Source organism: Ruditapes philippinarum, unplaced genomic scaffold (assembly GCF_026571515.1).
Source record: "Ruditapes philippinarum isolate M1 unplaced genomic scaffold, ASM2657151v2 ctg1009_1_1_1_1, whole genome shotgun sequence".
NCBI lineage: Eukaryota > Metazoa > Mollusca > Bivalvia > Venerida > Veneridae > Ruditapes > Ruditapes philippinarum.
Window position 1 is genome coordinate 111671 of NW_026853088.1, and position 19966 is coordinate 131636.

The window sequence follows — 19966 nt, forward strand, 5'->3', positions numbered from 1 at the left end:
TTATTCTCAAATTCTTAAGTTATGTTCAAACATAAGATCTACCCATTATGCAAATCTTCATTTTCCGTTGCGCCGAAATTATATCCATTTCGCCGTCCATTTAAAATCTGATATATTCAGTATTCTACCTAATAAAATCAAAACTTATACAGTATATGTAAAAATGTGTATCAACAATACCAACTTATATGATTATTTTATGTTTTAGACATAAAAAAAACAGTACAAAGTTTTGAAAATAAAATCTCCGTTTCGCAATAATCCATCGGCACAACGGAGTTTATGAAAGGTATTACAACAATACAAGTATCTTATCTTAATAAACTATCTTATCTTACAATGAATGTTTATAATCAAAAAAAAATACTGAACATTGATTCTGTAATATCAACATATGACTTTATTTAGTATATACTAATGCAAATTCATTTAAAAAGTATGTATAGAAAAGCTATCACAGTACTTTTCGTAAAAATAACAAATTGAACAGGAAAAAAATGAACAGATTTGTAAAAATCCATACTTGTCTTCCAGTGTCAGCCATAACGATAAAAAACGTATTTAATTCCATTTTTAAATTAATAAAACAGACTTTATTACACCTCTTCAGTTATTCAGTTAATATCTTTTAATGATTTACTTCTTCATATTACTACTTAATAAGGCCATTTAAAATTCCGTTGCGCCAACAAAAAAAAATCTCCGTTTGCGTAGACCAAATGTCCATTTCGCCGCACACAATCCTTTACAACATCAACATTGCAGCTATTTTTGATTATTTGATATACGATAAAGGTTTTAGATTTTTTTTTAAATTTATTTATTCATATTAACATTGGTGTTAATTAATTTCATATATTAGTACAAACGTTGTGCCGATTTTTCCAAAATTATCTCCGTTGCGCTATGAAATTTCCATTTCGCCAGGCATATATAATCCTTCAGTTAAAACATATACAATTTATGAAACATTTTAAAACATACTTACTTTAAAAAGTGCTAAACAATCATTTTTAGATGCTCAAATTCAGCAATATTGACTTTAAAAAAAGGCGTTGTGTCGGTTTTTTCTAAAAAAAAAATATCTCCGTTGCGCCATGAAATTTCCATTTCGCCAGGCATATAACCCTTCAGTCGCCATTAGACATATTACAATTGATGAAACATTTTAAAACATACTTACTTAATAGAGCTAAAACAATCATTTTAGATGCCTTAAATATAACACATTGACTTTAAAAAAAAGCGTTGTGCCGGTTTTTCTAAAAAAATATCTCCGTTGCGCCCGTTGCGTCCGTTGCGCCAAAAAATCTCCGTTGCGTATTTTAGTGGTACCCGTATACGAGCGTTTATCAAATTGCACCGAAGTATTCCGAAAGCGGATCATGTGACGTTTTGTAATGTAAACAAACCGGTCACAAACTATTAGAAGTTACTAGGAACAATGAAACTCTTGATTGCTATTGTGTTGTTCGTTTACTCACTTGCACAGGGAGAAAGATACACTCCAACATGGGAAAGCATTGATGCAAGACCGCTGCCATCGTGGTATGATGAATCAAAACTCGGAATCTTTGTTCACTGGGGTATATTTTCTGTTCCCAGTTTTTCTTCAGAATGGTTTTGGCATGACTGGAAAATGTCAAAACTTCCGGGAATTGAACAGTTCATGCAAGAAAATTACAAACCAGGTTTTACATATCCAGATTTTGCAAAGGACTTTTCAACAGAATTTTTCTTTGCCGATCAATGGGCAAGAATATTCAATTCATCAGGTGCCAGGTAAGAGGCATTATATGATATGATGTAGACAATAGTCTTTGCATTGAAGGAGTCTAGGTATACTATAATGAGAAAGTGTACTAGATGAATAATTTTTTTATGTGAAAATTTAGATACTGACCTGCTGACATGTTCGGCCAGGCATTAGGCTGGCCAAGTTACGGCCCATGGGCGGGTTCCCGAGGGACAGATATTTCGAACCGCAAATGTGTCAGATACTTTTTTCTTGCATATTCTACCATATTCAATTATATTTTTTAAATTCTTTACTTTAATATGACAATTTTCCATGGAAATTTAGGTCATTACACACGTAACTCTTTTCTTACAACAACATATGAAATTACAACTTCATTCACAATGGTAAAATTACGTTATCCTTAGCATGCCATTGTATAGCACGCGACTCATCTGGCACCCCCCATGCCAGATGAAATTTCAAGCAAGGGTAAAAGAAACGGAAACGCCAGACTGATATTCAAGAATATTAATTCTCAATGGGTAAAATTTGTTTGGGTTATTTTGATATTTTTTATTGGTTATTTATTATTTGTTTTTCTATCATGGAGCTAAATATAGGTGTATGAATATCTTGGTTCTTTGAATAACAGCTAAATCTAAAGAAGATATAATTTTAATATTAAAGTTTTATTTTGACAGATATGTTGTATTTGTGAGTAAACATCATGAGGGATATTCAAACTATCCCTCCAAATATTCCTTTAGTTGGAACTCCATGGATGTTGGACCTCAGAGGGACATTGTTGGTAATTATAGATTCAATTATTATGAAATTACAGACTAAAATCAAACTAATATGTCTTACTCTATGAAAATTATCATTAATATAGTAGAAAACATACAATTAATAAAAGTCGGGTCATCCTTGATTGAAATAAAAATAATGCAGAGTTTCTGCTGCAATTTGCTAGTTCCAAAAATGGCGAAAAAAATATTTGGAAGTGGCAGAAAAAACCCCCAAAGAGCATATTTTTCTTATGTATATTTAAAAAAACAACAAATTACCATTATTGACCGCATAAAATATTTCAGGTGAGCTTGCAGACGCTGTGCGCAGTGGAACTAACATGCATTTTGGTCTTTACCACTCACAATATGAATGGTTCAATCCCCTCTGGCAGAACGACAAGGCAGATAACTTCACCACACAAGACTTTGTGAAAGTATGTATCATATGATAACTTCACCACACAAGACTTTGTTAATGTATGTACCAAATGATATCATTATATGCTAAACAATTTTTAACGATTCATTTCTGCCATGCTTTGAAGTTAGAAAAGTCCCTTAAAGACTTTTATATATAAAATTACGTTTGTTTTTTGAAAGAATGGGCTTAGAAGACTTCTCAAAAACACATCTGATGATTTTGGTAACGGGTTTTTGTTTGCCCCTAACAACATTGGGCTAGTGATCATGTTATTATATCTGTGTTATCTGCAGCTTATTTTCCTATTTGTACTTTTATAGAGAAAATGAACTTTTTCAGAGACCATCTGAAAAACAAAAAATTTTTTTTTTTTTTTTTTTTTTTTTTTAAAAGTGTTCACCCTGCTGTTTACAAAAATTTAAAGAAACTTTGGGACGGAACGATACGCGGGGAGAATGTTTTTTAATTTTCTAAAACAACAGTCCCAGTGAATACTAACATACATGTACTTAGTGACAAGCTTTATTTGGCTTTATAATATTGACTTTATTACAGCACAACTATTTTATGAACGCGGTTCTATGACATACTATGAAAAATAGAAGGCGACTATGCATTGAATTTGAAATAGTATCGACTTGTTCTTCTATGGAAATTAACAAACAGAATTTTTAAGAAATACAGTGTTTTCATTGGATGACACTTAAGATTATTTTAGATACACAAAGATCTTTTTTTATGCACAAAGACATTTTATAAACACAAAAAGAGTTATACATAATTAAACAATAATTTTACAAACATATATATATATAGGCAAAGATCATTTTGTATACACAGGGATTACTTTATATGCATGAAAATCATTTTATATTCATTTAAGTATATGCACCAAAATCATTTTCTATACAAAAAAAAAATATTCATTAAAAATTCTAATCTTAGTTATACTGACATTATATGATTGTATCTTTTCAGTTCATTCTTACATGCCATTACAAGTTTAGATGTAAAAACATTTGAAACAAAAATATCTTTCAGATCTTTTTTCTCCCTATCTTCATTGATATTTTTATGAATTATAAACAACAAATGTGCAAATAATTATTTGAAGGCAATCATTTGTCAAAGGAGAACCTCATATTAATTACAAATGATATTGGAGAACATGTATTTGTGGAAGTTTAATTGTCATTTATTGACACTATGTTACAAGTTATCAATTTCATAACATAAAGAATCATTTGTTTACATAATTAGATAACAGTTTAATCATTTATCTTAAGACACTTATGGAAAGTGAAATAATATTTGATAAACTGATAGGTAGATAATTATTGATAGTGTTATACAACATACACCTCAGTGCAGTAACAGGTTAACTCCTGTTGAATTTTATAAGGAGTTAACCTGTTACTGCACTAACTATGACATAACTTAGTTTTTTACGTACATGTATTTGCCACAATGCAAGTCTTTACTATTAATGATGAGGCAAATCAGGTTTTGTCAAGACTACACTATAGGTAGCCCAGGTTTGATCCCTTAATCCTTTAAATAACAAAAAACAGTGTCAATGCAGAAATAGACTGTTGCACTATCTAAGTAAATGAAGAGTCTAATCTGTTAGTCAGATATCATATATTGCTCTGATTAAAATTGTACAAATATGGATTGAGAAGCTATGAAATTCTAGATACCTGGATAAAAGTGGTAGAAGGGTGGGGTAGGGGTCGAGCAATGGACACATGATATGGAGGTTGTCTTTTGATTCATACCAGATTTGAGATTTTATTTTGGCTTTATAAATTAAAACTGGTGCAAATACTGGCCTTTGTCCCTTAAAACGGGATTAGACATTAATGGAAAAAGAATCATATCAAAAGAAAGAGTTAAATTTGTTAATTTGATTTCAGCATCTCACAACAAAGAAAATCTTGATGAATGTCCCATATATCTTGGAAAAAATTAATTATCATGCTTTACATTATATTTCCACTTTTACAGTACAAGACATTGCCCGAGTGGTATGAAATAGTGAACAAGTATCAGCCTGACATTATTTGGTCAGATGGTGACTGGGAGGCCACTGATGACTACTGGCAGGCCAAAGAGTTTATTGCCTGGTTGTATAATGATAGGTAAGACACTGTGATGTTGCCAGATTGCCATCTGTTTAACTACATGATAGGTTATACCCAGTGAAATTACAAATATACTCTTTTGCCATCTGTTACAGAAGTACAGATTATACCCAGTGAAATAACAAGTTAACTTTTTCTGACATCTCTATAAATTTTCTGACATCTCTATAAATTCTTTGACTTTTACACGAGCTCAGGTTATGCTGTGATAAACTAATCTAAGCTGGCTTGAAATAAATAAGGGTTTGGGCCCAAAAAACTGATCCTTTATTGAACATTTTTAATTTTAAGTTTTAGGTTTTGATTTTTAGTCTTTTCAGGGGCAGTAGTTTTTAAGTGATTTGTTTCTTTTTAAAAACAATAAAAAAATTATATTTTTAGTACTTATATTTTGTTTTCCCTAAAATAAAAACAAATCCCCCAAAAAAATTAGTTGAATGTTTTTTGGGTTTTGTGAGATACATTACCAGATATGACACACATTTATAAAAAACAAAATGAGTCGCGTCACGAAAAAAACAACATAATGGGTTTGCGACCAGCATGGATCCAGACCAGCCTGCGCATCTGCGCAGTCTGATCAGGATCCATGCTGTTCACTTACCAACCCTTTTACAAGTAGAGAAACTGATAGCGAACAGCATGGATCCTGATCAGACTGCGCGGATGCGCAGGCTGGTCTGGATCCATGCTGGTCGCAAACGCACTATGTTGGTTTTGTCGTGACGCGGCTCAAATGTTATAATAATATAAATCAATGCTCACTTAAAGTCACTCAAAACTGTATCAACATTTTTTTATAAGAATATCAAAACAATAAAAATGGAAAATGTGCCCATGGTAGACCAATCCGCTTTAATTTGTTAAAGCAGGACAAAATTTAAGGAAACTTTTAGAATGTTAACTTTATTTTATACAAAATTTGGTTTAAAAATATTAAAAACAGGACATTTTATCTGTACTGATTTTGTACTACATGTATAAAGTTTATCTGATTTTGATGTCTAGTGTTTCTGTTTCAGTCCAGTGAAAGATAAGATAGTGATCAATGACCGATGGGGAAATGGTATCGGTTGTCGACATGGTGGTTTCTATACATGTGGTGACAGGTATAATCCTGGTATGACTCATCATTGTTTACTATTCGCCTTATTTTTGTTTACATACCCAGCTTTTCTTATGTAAATCATCGTTAGATAATGATATTGTGACAGGTCAAAGTTCAAAGATAAACTTTAATCATAATCTAGATAATCATGGTCAACAGACTCTTCAATAATAAGTGTTATGCATTCATTCTGGACAAAAAAATGCAGTTCGTATGCACTTCTCCTTGTCCCTAAACACTTCTCCCTATTTTCACTGGAGGGAGAAGCACTTCTCCCCAAAATTTTTGGTCTAAACGTGAAACCCCCGAAGTGGAGAAAACTTTTACATCAGTTTATGAAAAATAAAATTTTTCTTTTAAAATTTTATAATGTTAATTTTTTTGGGGGTTTATATTAAAGGGTAACTTTCTATTAATCATATTCTCCTGACGGCCAAAAATAACCCTATACACATTTAAACATTCAAAACCAAGATCAATTGGGACATCCCTTTTGCTGCCCAATCTGGATCATGGTTTGCATTGTTTGTATTTAGTTTAAATATTATTTTTTAAAAATGTGCCTAAAATTGATGGGAAAGTTTTAGTCAGGGTTTAAAAGATGGGCAAGGGCCAAATTTTAAAAACATTAAGCATGAAATGGGGTAACAAAAAAATCTATTAAATCCTGGGAAAAAAAACCCTTTAAAAAAAAACCCTTTTTCGTATGTACAGTATTGACAACCAAATTTTAAAAAAACACAAGTTTATTTCTCCCCAAATTTTCCCCAAGAATGATTTAAAATTATTAAAACACTTTTGATTATGTATTAAAATTTTTCGTTTTTCATATTTACAGGTCATTTGGTCCACATTTAAAAGGGAGAAAAGCCATGACCATAGACAAATATTCCCTTGGGTGGTACCCACGAAATTTCCCCGGGTTCTTTTTTTTTCTCTCCATTTGGGTCAGCTGGGTCAAACGCTTTTTTAAAAACCCGTCAAATTTTTGCCCCCGGTTTTAAAATTTTTAAAAAACCAAATAAAAAAAGATATTTTAAATTTCCGTACTAGTCTAGTTTTAAAAAAAGGCCATTAAAATTTTCTCAATGTTTTATTAAGGAAAACCCAAACCATAAAACAACCTTTACCTTGAGGTTTATAAATTTTTTCTGAGGGCTGTTTGGGTTTCTCAGGAATTTCATTGGTCATTTTCAAAATAAATACATATTGAATTGATCAGATAGCACATACCTATTTGAGCTGTTTCTTACAATCTTGACTTCTTATCGAAGACCTTTAATACCCATTCGTAAGCATAAGCACATAACACTGTTAAGGATTTTGACGTTATAATGCTTTTATTCCCGTATCAAGACATGTGAAAAGTTGAACATGCACTCCTTCAGAAATCTCTTGTTTCTCCCTGCAGCTGCGGTGGTAATATGTTACTGAATGTCGGTCCTCGTAAGGATGGTATAATCGACCCACTTATGCAAGAGAGGTTACAGCAGATGGGAGAATGGATGAATCTAAATGGAGAGGCAATATATGGTACCCGGCCCTGGACATACCAGAATGATTCAGTCAACCCAGATGTTTGGTGAGTGTACCTTGTATTAGATTATAATTATATTTTGTTCATAATCATACACAGTACATAATATACTTGCATTCAATATATACAATTGTGAAATGGGTTAGAACAAGAGATATGAAATCTTAAAAAGTTCTTCTTCAATTGTTTTAGTTTGATTGTGTTGGAAGCTAAATGAAACACTCAAATCTGTTCCTGGAACCAACCAGTACTAAGCAAAGTGAAAAGTTTCTTGTTCATGGAAACAAAAGGCTTGCCCTTGTTGGGGTTTGAACCAATTTGGTCAGCAATCCTTCGGTCACTAGTATGATGTGTTAACCAGCGGGCCACACTGCCATCCCTTGTATTAATTTACCAAAATTTTTTATAAAACAAACATTTTGAATGTTTCATGGAATGATTGTAAAACTTCTTTTCTTATGCATTTTTTTTATCTTAGACAAAAACAAAAGTAAATATAAACTGTATTTTTCATTTTCTACTAGAATTCTTTTGTTTTCTCTTTTGTCTAGGATACTTTAAGTTCAAGGACTTTTTAAGCGTAGAAGAGACTGAAAGATTTTTATATGCATCCAAGTTACAGGTTGTTCCCATTAATCATATATTTGCTGATGCAATTACTTTTCTTAGGTCCCAAACAAGGCAGAAGTGGAAATATACTATACCAGTAGATACTTGGTTGAAAAAATTAAATAGTGGCATTTAAAATTTATATATATATATATTTATATTGAAAGTAATAGTTCAAACTGCACAATATAAGAGTACTGTTATGTTGTTAATGTATATGTTGACATAATTGTAAGAGTTATATTAAGTATATTTTCTATGGCAGGTATACAAACAAAACAACAAATGGCGTAACTGTTGTCTACGCGATTTCACTAGTATGGCCAAATAATGGTTCCCTGCATATTGCATCTCCATTTCCGTCAGTATCAACCACAGTTGTTTCCCTACTCGGCTACGAGAACAAGCTAAGCTGGAGCCTGGCTTATCCAAAGGGAATGATAATAGAACTACCAAAGTTAGCTCCAAGCCAGGTACCAGGCCAGTGGGCGTGGGTGTTTAAACTGGAGGGACTCATCAAGGAGGAGCGGAAGGAACCATTCAGGATGCCGAAGTTTAACGTCAACAAACCTCCACATCCACATTACTACCCTGACGTCACCTATAATTAACTTGTGTGGAAGTTGTTTGATAAATTTGTACTGAAGTTGTTAATTTATGTGCTCAAAATATGATTAAATAAATTGTTACTTTAGCTTCTGTTTTTCCCTAATGTTAGCATTAATTGATGTGATAAAAATTACGGTATGTTGGCTTGTGGAAAGTCAGCATATTTTCAACACTGTCTAATTTTTACAAATACCAAGTAAGTGTCAAAATGACTAGAATTGACTTAAATTTGTATCAACTGGAAACCAATATCATAAGCAAAAAGTGGCGAAGTTGACTATTTAATAATTATACATGAGCTATGAAAAGATGGAATACAACTGTACTTTAATGTTTGTTCCGGAAAAACAAATTGTTAAAAGAATATCACATTTACTGTTTTATAAATATTTAATATAGGTTTATTTTGTTCAATATTTATCACAATTTACATATTTTTGAGAACACACCTTTTGAGAATTAACCTTAAACTTAGATTTTTCTATAAAAAAGTGCTTATGAATTTATATTTTTTAAGGTAAAATCCATTCAATTTTTCAAAGTTTAAAGATACAAACTTATTTTTATCTTCATCAGCTCAATTGGTTGTTAGACAGGTAAACTTTCAATCTGTGGATAATAGGTAGATTTACGTAGATGGGATTTCACCAAGTATGTGCATGGGTACAAGTCTTCATGCATTTGCCTGAAGATAGGTTTAATCTATACTCCTGAAAGCTCTCTATCTATATGAAAACCAATTGAAATAACACTAAATTAAGGGTTTTCATGTTTTCTGATATATTTAACTAGCACCCATGTATGTGTATGCATATAAATCACATGATGAGAACTCTTGTTTCATAATCTGATGACCGTTTTATATATATTTATATATGTCGTTTTTATGAAAAGTTTACCTCAACAGTTGCAATATTGACATGTGGTGCAACATTTTGTAATCCATTTTAACTCTGTGATAGAAGAGTCTAAGATTGCTTGATAATGATGAATGTTCATTGGCTGAAAAGCTTATGATAAAAGTTAGCCATTATTAACATAGCATGGATGCACTTGATGTAATATGAAAGGTCTGTGAGGTGTGTAAGTAATAATTTTTGGCTAAAGGAAAAATATTTGGCATAAAAATGCTTTATACTGCCTTAATGAATTTGTATATTTACTATAAATGTTATTTATTTGTAGAACTTTCACTTTGAAATGTAACAAATGCTGCCTGAAATTACCATTTGACTTACTATAAATTATCTTGAGTTACCATTTGGCATAGAAAATGTAGTTCACTTTGTACCTTGAATTACCAATTGGCTTTACAAATGCTATACATTACATTAAATTACTATTTGGCTTTACAAATGCTCTACATTACCTTGAATTACCATTTGGTTTTAAAAATGCTATGTACTACCTTAAATTACCATTTGGCTTTTAAAATGTTATATTCTACCTCAGAAGGAGGATGTATCTTAAAAAATTGAATTTTGAACGAAAACATTCCAAATACCACCATTAGTGTAAGTAATATATGTTGATATTTATATATGTAGAATGAGAACAATGTTTAGCCTGTTCTCCAAATATGTTTTGTTACTAAAGATTTCCATTGTACTATCCTTTCACTTTTTCTTTACACTCAAGTTCTTATCTAGTCTTTTACTAGTTTTAACCTTACAATTCATGTGTTCAAAAATTGTGCTTACAGTCACACCTGTGTTCAATAACTGTTTGAATAAGTGTACCGTTTTAATCAAAATAGTAAGTTATTAAAGGGACTGACTCTAGTGAGAATTTTTCGCATAACAGGAGTGGAAATATTTTTTTCAAGGCTTTTATATCATTTGATGTACTTCTATACCAATAAGTTGTGTGCAAAGTTTCAGACCATTTGTTAAATCTGTTTTTCTACAGTAATAATTTTCAAAGTGCAAAATGATCGAAAAAATGAACAGCATTTATTAAAATACTTTTAACTCTAATCGGCTTTGAATTACACTAAATATCAATTTTATTAGAGTATGTTTCATTATTATCTGTTTCATATGGTTCATTTTAAGTTAAGCTAAAATAAGGTTTCATTATATATTGAACCTCAGTGGAGCTCCTTTAAAGTAAAGATGATATATTGAATTTGTGCGTGTGTCCGAGTGCCAGCCACCATGACTTGCCAATGCCTAGGTCAGACTTTCAGTATGCATTTGATGTATGTTAGAAATATGTACTGTAATTTTCTAAATATTTAGAATTTTGATACATGTATTGTAATCCCTCTAATTGAAAATGGACCAATCCAAATCAAAGCAGGGCAAGTCAATTTACACATATATTCGGCAGGGTAAAGGTTAAAGTGAACTATATAAATTATATCAGCTATTGAAAGACTGTCTTCCATTTACAAACACTGCTATTAATGTTCTTTTCATTACATGCAGGTATTTATTTTATGTCATGTGACATAGTGTTGTAAAAAAGATAAAGGAAGTTTTTGCTGTATTAAATACGTTAGAATTCAGAATAATTGCATTTAGGTGTATTTTTTTAGTTTGACATTAAAGACAGTTGATCTGACTGAATAGAATTAAAAATCAAAATAGTTTAATATTTATTCCTATGATTACTTATTACATATTTTCTGTAATAAATGTATAAAAAATTCTTTGAGAATGTTATATTTTCCCCATGTATTCTTTCATTATCATTTTTTTTAGATAAATTCTTTAAGTATTTAGGCGACCCATATGTATGCCACAAACTAGCAGTTTTAATCATAACTGGATTCGTTTCAAATGTAAACGCAAAAGTTTGCAATCATGGTCTGTATAAAGTGCATACAGTATTTAACGTCTGGCATAAACCTTAGCTGTGGAAACTGATTGGCAATTCAGTATATGTTACTTTTTTTTATAAAAATTCAGGAATTCATTGACCCCCTCGCATGTATAAATCTCGCAGCAGCTACCGACTCACCCTTCAAACGACTCACACGCAGCCCTCCAAACGACACACACGCACGCACACATGCGCGCGCGTTCACAATCTGGCAGTGACTGACATAAACTTGTCGGAAGTAAATATCAAATCCGTGACTTTAAGGCAAGTTCTTGTGCCGATACATAATTGATTATTTTATTAATACAATTTTTTCTGACTTCGATCATGTGAGAAGTCAGATCATGTATTGGGGATTTCTCTACTATATAGAAATCCCCACCTGTATCATAATGATATCAAGTATAGGATAGATCACGTAAAATCGTTTTCTATGACATATATGAGACGTTGCTTTGCCTGAATATCCGAATCCAAATTCTCAAAATCCCTCTCGAAGCATGCGAGGAGAGGGTAAGACATCCAAAGAACCAAGAACAATTGGTTAACCCGTCTTGACTACTAGTAACTCGGGAGGATGCGGTTTCTGGAAAGATGCAAAGAGGCTAAAAAAGGCTCGTTTTGGCTTCTTCTGTCATCATCATATATATATTGACTGTTATAAAAGAAGGAAGGTGCTTGCATGAATTCGTAGTATTATACTGCTCCATTTTTGTTAAAGATAATATTCGTCAAAAGGGAATACAAATCCCATATGTAAACTATTGTTGTTGTTGTTGTTGTTGTTGTCGTCGTCATTTTGTGTTGGATCGTGTGTGGTGTCTTTTTACCTATTTATTATTACTACTACATGTAATGTATTTTATTTAATAATAATTATTAGTAATAGTAGTATTTCCCTTTTTTTTATTTGTATTACAAAATGCACTTTTTTATTTGACGGAGAACACGTGTTTTTATTCAGTAAATTTACATCATAATTTTCTTTTAAAGCGTTTCCCCATTTTTATAACGCAGTTGTATAGAGTGTAAACTTTTCAAAATCGATATTCAATCAAATATTCGTTCAAAGCATCGTTCAATTTAGTAAATAATGTTTACACCCATAAATATTTATTTATATACATATCCAGGTCACCTGTTTACTTTTCATTTGGATATATATTATTTATTTCTCGGTCAAATAACTAAATTGCTTCTTAAACTTTAGAAATGAAAAACGCTCTCATATTGTTTCTTTTCGGAGTAACAAATATAAGTGAGTATAGACTTTTAATTAGCATTTGTAACTTTTTATTTCTTTCGTATCACATTATTAGCGACGCAATTCAAAATGTAATGTTCGATGTACTGTATAAGAAGAGAAAAAAAATATCTGTATTACATGTTAACAAAATTTAACTAAAAAATCGACCTAAAATTAAGTTACTGACTACCTTATAAGTCATTATGAAAAATATTAGACACACGTTATATAGGGCTATAGCCATAATATTAAAAATTTGGGAACCAGGAAGCTGAGAATGCCGGGAAACTGTTAGATCAGTCATCGCTACTTAATTGGAACATTTATTTTGTAGACAAGCCATATATATGCACTTCAAAAGTATTCTGCATAAGGGGCCTTTCTATTGTCAATAATATTTTAAATGCTTTGGTCGACAGTGTCAAATGCAACACTCAGATCAAAAGCAATCATACGATGACGTTCTGGTGTTCCATCATTAACAAGTCTAAGGACAGACTCGCATTAGTGGAACTGGCGAAATGCCGACTGATTAATTTTCGCTTACATTCTCATTCAGTCGGTAGAGTGCGGCTTTTTCTATCAATTTTTATATGAACTCTGCCGTTTGTCGTCAAGAGTGTTCTCGTTGTTCACAGGAGGCATAGATTTTTCAGACTTGCACAATCTGATAAAGAATTTTTGATTCACCTTTTGATTCAATTACCTTTTTACTAAGAGTTTGGCATTTTCCCCTTTTTAGAGCAGAGTGAAATTTAAATATATAGTCACATGACTGCCTGTGTAATCTCCAAAATCTTTCTGATCGACGCATCACTCGCTCCACGAACATTATACTTTCAGTGAACCAGGGTTTGGGTGTTCTATAAATTTGTATTTTCTCTTTTCTCTTTAATGGATGAATGCGTATTTAGTATGTTTTCAATCTCGTTTTCAAACTGATTTACAAATCCATCCACCGAATCATTACTTATTGTCATTTCACTCAGCACTCAGATCTTTTGCAAACGCTTACTCATATCCATGTTGGTTTTTTTTTTAATCACGATATGAGACATATTTCCTATCAGTGTTCTCCTTCTTAACAATGATTCATAAAAACGAAGCCTGTTAATTAACATGAAAGTGAATCAATGTCGTTCGCAAGTTCCGTGACCACAAGGTCAATGACCCTCAATGTGCGTAGAGAAATCTAAATGCTGTTGCAATCCAAGAGCGGCCAGAGAATTGTTGAAATTCAAAACAGCACTGTTATCGTCATTTATGTGTAAATTGAAATCACCCATGATTGAAATGTTAGAATATTTTGGTAATATGTTCTCCATAAATGAAAAGAATTCATTTACAAATTGATTCGGTGTTGCTAATTTTGGGGGTCGATATATACCAACACAATTTAAGGTTATGTTTTTGAAAACTAATTGCCAAACGCCAAATTCAAAGCTAGTTTTTGCAGGTGATAGTAGTCTACGCATATTTATATCACTTCGACAAGTAAGTGCGACACCACCACCCGATCTATTTTGCCGATTTGCTACGCTAATTTTTGTAGGCATTTTGATTAAAAGTCAGAAGTCAGAAATCCGAGTAACACGTCTCTGTAAGAATAACAAAATCAGCTTTTGTTCTGGAAGCTCATATATCAAGATGAAGTTTCTTTTAAAATATTTTTTTTTAATTTTGCATAGTATACATGGATGTGCTAAAATGAGCAATGTTTTTTTAAAACTATTTCTAGAATTTGGAGGAGCCTGGGATTACTGTAGAAACAATGGTGAAAATGGAGGTTATATCTATTGTGAGACCGACTGTTGTGGATCCTGGCCGTATGAGAAATGTTGCGATGACAGAGCATGGCTCGGTTGGGCAATAGCTGGAGGGGTCATAGGTGGAATACTTCTGATAAGTTTAATTGTATGTGTCGTCTGCGTCTGTATAAAACAAAACGGGAAGACAGGCCGAATTGTACAGCCTCAGCCAGGTAAGGTTTCTATCTGTGGTAGTGCGTTCTTTAAAGGCAAATTATGCCTCAGAAATCTGTATATAAATGTCAAACATGTGTTTAATGTTTTAATAATGGATTTAGAGGACGTTAGTTGTTTAACAGCTGTAGAAAGTGGTGCTAAATGTGCAGTAATGTGTCGTAAAGATAGCAAAGTTTTTTTCTTCCATACAAAATTGTCAACTGACTATTGACCAATTGCCAACAAAGCGAAAGAAGTAAAGATAGTTCATCTATAAACTACTTTTTTATCTTTCTTACTATTTCTTTTTTTTTGGGGGGGGGGGGGAGAGAGGGTACTTTAACAAGATGCAAAAAAACTTTAAAAAGTTTTTGTGAAATAAAAATGATAGCATTTCTGAGGCATATGATTCTGGACCTAAAATTAAACGGCTTGGGTTCATGAATGAGAGCATTATTAAAGCGCAGAATTTTAATTCTTTTCGAGAAATAAGGAACAATGATTGGAACCGTTCAAGATATATACCATAAACCTGCCAATTGGCTTAAAAAATACTCGTGTAATGTCCCGGAAGTCTCAAGGAAAATGTGTTTATACTGTCAAATACATGTACGCCATTCTACATCCACAATTTGGAATGAATGTAAAAAAATTCAAGCGTTTAGACAATATTTCACATATTTTTTTCCTAAAATGATTGTACATTTTTAATTTTAATCTTTTCAGCAAGCAAGCTCTCCTATTTGAGCTTGTAGAGTTGATCATTCAATAAAATTGTACGTTTGCACTAATGCACGCATTGTCTGACGTAATATGTACATAATGCTTTTTATATAAATATGACTATGAAATTTCATTCCTTCTTTAAAAACTTAGTTACAAAAGATGTACGGCGACTTTGATGCTTTGCATCATAATTAATCCTTTACTTTCTGGACTGGAAAATCATTTTAATACTTGGATGCAGTATTCCAGATAACAAATTGTCAGTAACAATGTCACTGGAACTCGTCAAAATCTGTTCCATGGGCGTTTGTTGTTTGTTTGTTTTAAAGTTTCTTCACTTTGTATACACACCGTATATCTATATTTTAATTATTTCTATGAACATACAAAAATACAATTTTTCAATTCGTGAAAAACATTCAAACCTGATTATCTTTGTTTTAATGTGAATTTTTTAATTTAATGAAAATATTTTAAAAAAGAATTCGTTTTGTTTCAGTATCAACGGTTTCATACATTACAAACAACCCACAGAATCAAGCATTCCAAACACAATACGTAACAATTGGCTTTTCACAACAATCTTCTGCACCGGGTCAACCTCCGCCAGCGTATCCTTCAGCACCGGACCTGCTTCCTGCATATCATTCCGCACCGGACCTGCCCCCAGCATATCAGTCGTTATACGGACAACAACAACAACAACAGCATCCGCCTCCGCTTCCCCCGTCATTACAAGGGCGGCAACAGCAACAGCAACAACAAAATACTCTAACACCTATAGGTTTTGAAGGACGTTGATTTTATTTTAACCATGTAATAAATCTTGCTTTGAACTTATAAGCGTCTTTCGATCAATTGCTTATTTACCATAAGAATAAATAAAGACAATAATTTAAATTGTGCAGTTATTTTACGAGTGGAAAATAAAAGTGCATGTACTTAGGCTTGCTTAAGACACGTTCAATACTAATTATGAATTCCTATATACAAAACTATGCAAAAATAGCGTTTACTTCCTCGGTTCTAGTAGAAACAAGGTGAAAAAGGAAAAAAATTGAAATTATTCTTTTGATACTCGCAGACAAATTATTGGTCTAGACCTACATCAAAAGGAACATTCATCTGGTAAATTATTTCTAGCCCGTCATGTCAAAAAGCCTCAATGGAGTCCCTTTTAATTATGACTTAAAGCAATCTCCAAGGGCTCGCAAATAAGTCAAAATGGCCTCATATGTCAACGCAAGTTTTTAAGGCAACGCAAATATGTTAACAAGTTTCATGGTTATGAAAATTTTTAATCGAGGTTGAAACATGTGTGATATAAAAACATTGCCTGTCATTTTTCTGGAGTCACAGAAATGAACTATCTTTGCACAGACTTTTAGGGATGTCACAGTCCGTATAACATAGCTTACAATTTAAATAACACACCATTGCTTCTCAAAATTATGTCCTTCACTTAGAAGGGTATACCTCCATAGGTTTTTTTAATCATGGAAATTCACTCAAACTTTTTCAAGACAAAACGTTTCAGAAGACGCATGGCTTGTGAAGAGAGGAAGAACATTGTTATATGACAGAGTTAATGGTGGCCGGTAGCTTCCATTTTACAGCCTCTCAGTTTATAAAATATCGCTAGCACCTTTTTTTTAAATTTGCGAGATTTTATGTCGAAATTGTATCAAATATCGCGGCTTATAGAAACTCTTGAGTTTTTCTGTCACATTTCTGTCGTAAAAAGTCGAGTTTTACAAAGGAAACCGCGACAATATATGTCTACATAGTAGAAAGCACACAAACATATGCCTTCTTCAGGTAGCCGATTGGGGCCATTATATTCCGCGATATTTTGTTTTGATGAATACCTTGTAAAAGGTCGAGTTTGAGTATTATCACGGTACACGAAGGATGGAGTTCTTATGATAACTTGTCAGGAGATCTTGTGATAACTGTCACGGAGTTTGTCGGAAAACTTTTGCATATACCACAAAAACACTTTTCAAAAATAGTAATTTTCATCTATAAAAAGTGAGGTTTAGGTGCCAAATGTCCAAGAGTTCTTATGATAACTTTTGTAACTGCCGTTAAATCACGATAAAGGAGGGATAAATTGTAGAGTCAAACTATGGGCGCTACCGGTATGTACCTTGCTGTTTCCATAAACGTTCCTCGCGAGATTTGTACGATGTCGGCAGAAAATATCGCAGGTTTCTAAGTTGCACGTGTAATTTTATGATAAAACGATAAAAATCCTCGATGGTTTGAAATGGCCGCAACAGGCCACCATAAAGGTTGTTTCCCTTTTAATAAACGGTATATATAAATGCATTATAGTATACATGCATTATAGTATATTATACTTTATAATATTTCATAACATCTCTTCATTGTACATATATGTACAAAATGTTAAAAATTTACAGCATAAAAGTACAATGCCACTCCAACATGGAGTTATAAGAGATGAAAAGTCTATATCACAATATTAGAATATAATATACATATTTATGCATAAATCATTATAACAACACTTCTAAATGATAAAACTGAGAAACAATTATACATATACTTATAAAATCAAACATCGTGACTACCTGAAAAGAGCAATTACATTAAAACTGAGAAATCGTATAAAATAGCTAGAAAAACGATTTTACTTCAGTTAAAAAATCAAACTAATAAGAATAGCTGATAAGAATAGCTGCAGTATTTCATACAAATGTGAAAGGAAAGATATAAATGTTAACATGAATAAGAAACTATTTACATAATAAAAGCCGGCGTCTTTGTTAGATATTTAAACAGGTTTTGACACAAATACGAATCATAATTATCGATTTTTTAAAAAAAGAAAACAGTATTTTTCATCATCAGACAGTGTCGAAAAGCTGTTACTTTAGCCAACAAATCCCGCCTTATATCATTGCAAAGAGAACAATTCAAGATAACATGTAATTCATTTTCTATAGTATCAGTATTGCAAAAAGGACAGATTCTGGCTTGATCTGGTAAGCCTTCATACCTCCTTCGTTACTATCCTTATGGGAGCGACCCCAATACGGAATTTACAAAAAGCAGATCTAGCTATGACTTGGTGGTAATACAAGTTTAAAATATTTTTCTACTTTATACTCAGTTTGAAATTTATTACGTCCACGACCAGAGGGTCCAACAACATGAACAAGGTATAGGACTGATAAAACTGGTGTACAAATGCAAATTATTGACATCATAATATCTTCTAACATGAAAATACCAGTTTCTACATGAATGAATGACTTGCTTTCAGTACAGGTATTAATTTTGGTATTGCACATGGGTAAGATCATTTCATAATCACTTTATCAGTTTGTAGCAATAATGATTGTCTATGAAAGGATTATGTAATTGTTTATCATATGCTGAAAATCTCTTTTGTGCCATTGGTTTTATATAGTTTTAGAATAATCCCTAATTTATATTATTCCATTTTTTTATCATAAAATTGTATTGAAAATGAATTGTATTGATCAATATACATGTATTACAACATTATGTATGATTATGTTCTATGTACAAGTCAAAATACAATAACTAATATGTTTTGTGATTTACATTTAAGCACTTTGTGCAAATATTTAAAAAAAAAATGAGCTGCGTCACGACAAAACCAACATAGTGGGTTTGCGACCAGCATGGATCCAGACCAGCCTGCGGATCCGCGCAGCATGATCAAGATCCATGCTGTTCGCTTACAAACCCTATAACAAGTAGAGAAACTGACAGCGAACAGCATGGATCCTGATCAGACTGTGCGGATGCGCAGGCTTGTCTGGATCCATGCTGGTCGCAAACGCACTTTATAACATCCGTGCCGATTTTGCGACTCCGTAAAATGGTATTGCACGGCCGTGCATATATTATGACGTGACGTAATTAGCGTGTAAAGACGCGCTAAATGTTAGCGTTATATTATAGGCGCGTCAATGAAAAATGACTCTTATTTCACTTTAAACGGTATTTATTTTGGGTATGTGATAAATAGAATATTAAATTCGTGTAAGTTCATTACTGAATTTATTGCACTCTATGAATAAAATAATATCATGCTCGCCAGAGGCTCGCATAATATAATTTTATTCAACACGTGCAATAAATTCAGTATTGAACTTACACTCATTCAATATCCTCTATTTGTTGGTTTTGTCGTGACGCGGCTCAAATGTTGTTGCCGGATTGTTATTTACAAGGTTGACACATTG

General features: G+C 32.3%; 2 protein-coding genes across 2 annotated transcripts; both read left to right on the forward strand.

Moving 5' to 3' along the window:
* Window positions 1-1366: 1366 nt before the first annotated feature.
* LOC132733609 (alpha-L-fucosidase-like) lies at window positions 1367-9046 on the forward strand. The gene is made up of 8 exons (XM_060720271.1): window positions 1367-1782; window positions 2443-2549; window positions 2836-2966; window positions 4961-5094; window positions 6120-6278; window positions 7044-7152; window positions 7594-7787; window positions 8617-9046. Exons 1-8 carry the CDS (start codon window positions 1445-1447, stop codon window positions 8960-8962), a joined length of 1518 nt encoding a protein of 505 aa, XP_060576254.1. The 5' UTR covers window positions 1367-1444; the 3' UTR covers window positions 8963-9046.
* A 3820-nt stretch (window positions 9047-12866) lies between these two features.
* LOC132733524 (cysteine and tyrosine-rich protein 1-like) lies at window positions 12867-16622 on the forward strand. Its single transcript, XM_060720187.1, has 3 exons — window positions 12867-13044; window positions 14771-15013; window positions 16222-16622. Exons 1-3 carry the CDS (start codon window positions 12999-13001, stop codon window positions 16521-16523), a joined length of 591 nt encoding a protein of 196 aa, XP_060576170.1. The 5' UTR covers window positions 12867-12998; the 3' UTR covers window positions 16524-16622.
* The last annotated feature ends 3344 nt before the right edge of the window (window positions 16623-19966 follow it).